At 43.6% G+C, this 4,370-nt stretch overlaps 1 protein-coding gene across 2 annotated transcripts; it reads right to left on the bottom strand.

Annotated features, from left to right (window-relative positions):
• Positions 1 to 389: 389 nt before the first annotated feature.
• Positions 390 to 4,027, bottom strand: LOC136709947 (carbohydrate sulfotransferase 1-like). 2 transcript variants are annotated; one of them, XM_066685551.1, is made up of 2 exons: positions 3,715 to 4,027; positions 390 to 2,696 (listed from the first exon to the last, which is right to left on the bottom strand). In XM_066685551.1, exon 2 carries the CDS (start codon positions 2,648 to 2,650, stop codon positions 1,382 to 1,384), a length of 1,269 nt encoding a protein of 422 aa, XP_066541648.1. In that variant the 5' UTR covers positions 2,651 to 2,696; positions 3,715 to 4,027; the 3' UTR covers positions 390 to 1,381. The 2 variants fall into 2 exon arrangements, with proteins under 2 accessions (XP_066541648.1, XP_066541647.1); XM_066685550.1 differs by having other exon boundaries at positions 3,836 to 4,027.
• Positions 4,028 to 4,370: the final 343 nt, after the last annotated feature.

Here is a 4,370-nt window from a genome sequence, read left to right as displayed (position 1 = left end):
CAACAACAGCTGTTCCCAAATGAGTAACTGAAATTATGCTCCTCTTCAAAGAGACACTAACATTCACACAAGTAGCTACCCACACTCGCCTCGGCTGCCTTTCACATTGCTTTTTCACATGCATCTATAATATCTAAAGCAGAGATGTTTGAGCCATAAGAAAATTCACTTTCACAAGAAAAGGCAATGATAATTCAGACTGTGTGTTAAAATCCAGCCAACGTCAAAGAATAAACTTGAAGCTGTGGAAAAATATCAGATTGCTTTTGAAAAAATTAAGGAACATCTTTAGTAAAATAGGAAGCTGTAAAGGCAAGGCAGGAACAAAGGAATTACTGACAAATCAGATATTTATTTTGAAGTTTCTCTTTTCTACACGTTATCTGTTCTTTCCCGATACTGAAATTAACTACCAATTTTCTATTTGTGTAAGTTTGACTGGATATTACATAAATTAAGAGGTTCTCTCTGACTTTTGCAAAGGGCAGTATGTCCTCCAAAGAATATGTATGCAGATTGTAAAAGTGGCCAAGTTGCATGTTCATCATAGCATTGATATTTTCCTGTCACATTCAGAAAGGAACTGCTTTTCTAGAGGCATGCATCCATTACCCCAGAGACTCTGGGGAAAGTGCACGAGGGAATCCAGCCACGGCAGGCAGGCAGATCAAAGCCCTCTGCTCCTGCTCTCTGCATCTCAATGGGCAGCACTCTATGGTCAGCACTGAGTCTCACATCCTCATGTAACATTTGCACATCTTTGACTTTGAGGATGTTTGTCAGTCCTGTGAGCAGCCACTGCATATGGGCAGAAGACTTTTTCCACTTCATCTCTAAGTTCTATTGATACAGTTTTGTGACATGGAGCCATGCCATTGCCCCCTCCCATTGTAAAAGGGTTTTTTTTCAGATGCCCCCATTATTAGTGGCTGGAGAAATACACCATAATTAAAGGTGGACTGCGACATTCACAATTTATTGCACTGTTGTTCTTATACAGTGTGTAATTTCACCCACATTTTGGTCTGTGCATTTTCATCACTATTCCCTTTGTGGAGCTGACAAGATGCTTGCAAAATATGGATAACATTCACTTGTGTTAAAGCAACAGCCAGGCATTAACGAGACCAGTGATTGCAAATTTGTATTTCATGATGTCACCGAAGTAAATAATGACTCATCAATCCATCAGCAACAGTAAATTGCTCACTTCCTTGTGCTATTGTTTCTAAATGAATAAGGAACTGTATCCATATGGATTCAAGGATTTGGGAATTTAGTGCAAAGTTGAACAGTATGTAAGGGGAAACACAAACCTTAACACCAATCATAAGGCAACATTTATAAATATATCAAAAATAGTCATTCACAACTATCATTGTTATAAAAACGGTACAAAAACTTTGTCTGCCACAAGTGAGAGAGACATATTTTTCAGTTCCTCGGCAGATTTGACACTTTTATAGCCCAGGGTGTGTAGGACCTTTTGACACACAGTCTGTGTGTAGTCCACCATGTCATAGGACAGTTTGAGCCTCCAGCTTTCAGCATTAGCTGCAGAGTCTCTCACTGTTCCATATTTGTGTTTTGCTGAGAGCTCATTACTCCCCCTGGTGTTTGCCTGAATCCAATCCACCACATTTTTGTCCATAGATATCCCAAGGTAGTCATAGATATCCTTGGTTTTCTGGAGAGGGTTCCTCGCCAAGTCCTCATATCGCACCAACATGTATTTCCCCTTGAGCCAGTAGGGATGGCTCAAACCCGTAGAAACTGAGCTCAAAAAGTCCTCACATACCACAGTTAGCTGAGTCAAGTCCAGGTTGTAGGGTTTCCTCCCTGTGGCCCTCCAGATTCTCCACAATCGGTATGTGTCCCTGAAGGTCTCGATCCGTGAAGCAAGAATGCCCCGAGGGTCTCGGACCAATTGGATAACCTTCAAATTGAGGCGGGGGTCCTCCACTAGCGCTCGCAAATCTCCAATCTCAGGTACCCGCACAATCTTTATGGCTACGTGTCGTTTATCCCTGCAAGATTCAGCTGCAAGGGTCATGTTGAGAGTTGCACACTTCTTGACGCAGTCGCCCTCTTCCACATTTGCCTCCCCAGGACTGAAGGCATCACAAACAGGCTGGGAACAGAGGGCTCGGCTTGCCCCTCGGCGGAACAGCTTGTCTGTGGTGTGGTTGGTTGGCGGAGGCTTGATATAGCTCTCCAGAAAGTGCAGGTCACAGCCATAAAGGCTTCGGAGCAAGTCCCGACTGGCCCCTAGCATCACTCGCCTGTCAGCAGTGTTACGACTGTGTGACAAGCGAGGAATCAGGGCTGTTTGGACATGGTACAGTGGCTCAAACAGGTAGAAAATATCAGAGTGCTGGTTCAACAGCTGCCCCACAAATGATGATCCGCTCCGGGTAGTGGCTAACACCAGTATGTGCGTCTTTCGGGAGGCGTTGAAGGTGAAGTAAGCATATTCGTCACATCCACGCTCGAAGGGGGCATCTGTTTCCTGCGCTCCCAAACCACAGTTCTGTGGTATGGACACAGGGCAAAGCTGGAAAGGCTTGGAGGTGAAGGTCCGGATTGCTGTATACTGGATGGCAATGGAGGCCAAGGCTAGCAGGATCACAGCCTTCCAAGAACATTGCATGGCTGGGAAACTTCATTTAGACTCTGCGGACTGGAGCTGATCCTATCTAGAGTGCAGAAAAGGAAACGTTTCATTACTGCCATGCAGGGATATGACCAGGAGCAACACAGAGTGAGCATTCATGCCTGCCAATGACCACTGAGCAGCAGGCACCAGTAAACACAGCGAGTATTTTCCTTTAGCAAGGCACGCATTGAGAACACTGCTTTTCAATGTAGGGTAAAACATTCACAAGTACATTTCATTAAGGTTTTAAAAACCTTTTTTCCTCTCAAAGATGACGTTTGAAATAAGAGAGAATAAGAACTATCCTGATCTAAATGTAATCCACAGATAACAGAAGAATATATACATTACACTGCCAAATTTCAGGGCTTCATTCGATGCATCAGAGGCTCCTACACTGGAATAACTGATGATTAATATTTAAGTCTCTGTCTCTGGGAATTATTCATTCAGTTACTGAATATGAGGGAAGGTATCTGACAGATTTTAATCTGTATATGAACACTGAGTAATATCTGTGGACATATAATTGTTTTTTTAAAAACAGCTTTTATCTCTCAAAAGAGTTTTTTTTTACAGCTTCACACAGAGCAAATCTATGTAACAGTGGTAACACACACATAATTCATATTACAATGCAAAATTTATAAACTCGTATTCACTAACCTATTACTCTAACCTATAAGAGACATTCTCTAGAGACAGACCCTACCAGAGACAGAATGAAAGCATAACCTAAGACAAACTGTAGCTATGTACCTAACATCAGAAAGACTAAAGAGGTAAACAAACACTTACAATTTCTAGATGTATTCTAATCATAAAAAAAACGAAGATGTAGCCTATAATAACTTAAGAAAGACAGGGGAAAAACACTGAAATCCTGGTTATAAAAGATCCTAGAAATTCTCTAATGTACCTTTAACCATAGAATAGTAACAACCTAAAGACTGTAGCTATAAAACCTCTGAAAACGGAAAACAAAAGCAAAAAAAATTAATAATAATAATAAAAGCCTGGTTCAAATAAACTGAAGAAAATCTGTACATTTACCCCACCATGGAAAGACCGCGGACTGAGCCCAACTCAGAGCGACTGTATCCTAACAGCAAGAAGCCTGGAGATGCAGCTCCCACGCGGGCACTGAGAACAAACTGGATCCCACGTCAGAAGACTCACCTCCCTGATGGCGTTAGAGCCGCTGTGGTGGAGTCGTGTTGTGGAGCTGTATAGCAATAGCCTCCTCTCCGTGTGCACACGCAGCCCCCTGGCCTCCCCCCGCCGACAGAGCATGAAAAACGGAGCTCTGTCCATCCATTCAGGGCAACAGAGCCTTAGCGTCCTCAGCCGTGGGGAGAGTGCGCGTGCGAGCGGCGGTCAGCCAGTCAGCGGTCAGCTCTCAGGACTCGCGGCTCAGAGCTGGACCTGCGGGAGAGATGTAGAGGAGCCGCGCGCGCGCGTCACACTGGGAGACTGAGAGAGCAACTGCTGAAAGGATGTACCACCCCTAGAGCTGCCCTCCCCCACGCCCCTCACCCCCCACACCTCACACCTCTAATATTCTGTCGTGTTTCTCTCTTAGTCTTGTATTTATCCATCTCTCTCCCTCATGCTTTACTAGTGGTGTTTTTGTTTAAGCAAATCTTGGTTATTAGATTAATAGTAGATTAAGAAATACGAAACTAAAAACTTAACAATGCAATCTAACATACAA

Source organism: Hoplias malabaricus, chromosome 11, assembly GCF_029633855.1.
Source record: "Hoplias malabaricus isolate fHopMal1 chromosome 11, fHopMal1.hap1, whole genome shotgun sequence".
In the NCBI taxonomy this organism is placed as follows: Eukaryota; Metazoa; Chordata; class Actinopteri; order Characiformes; family Erythrinidae; genus Hoplias; species Hoplias malabaricus.
This window is presented reverse-complemented; position numbering and strand designations above follow the sequence as displayed.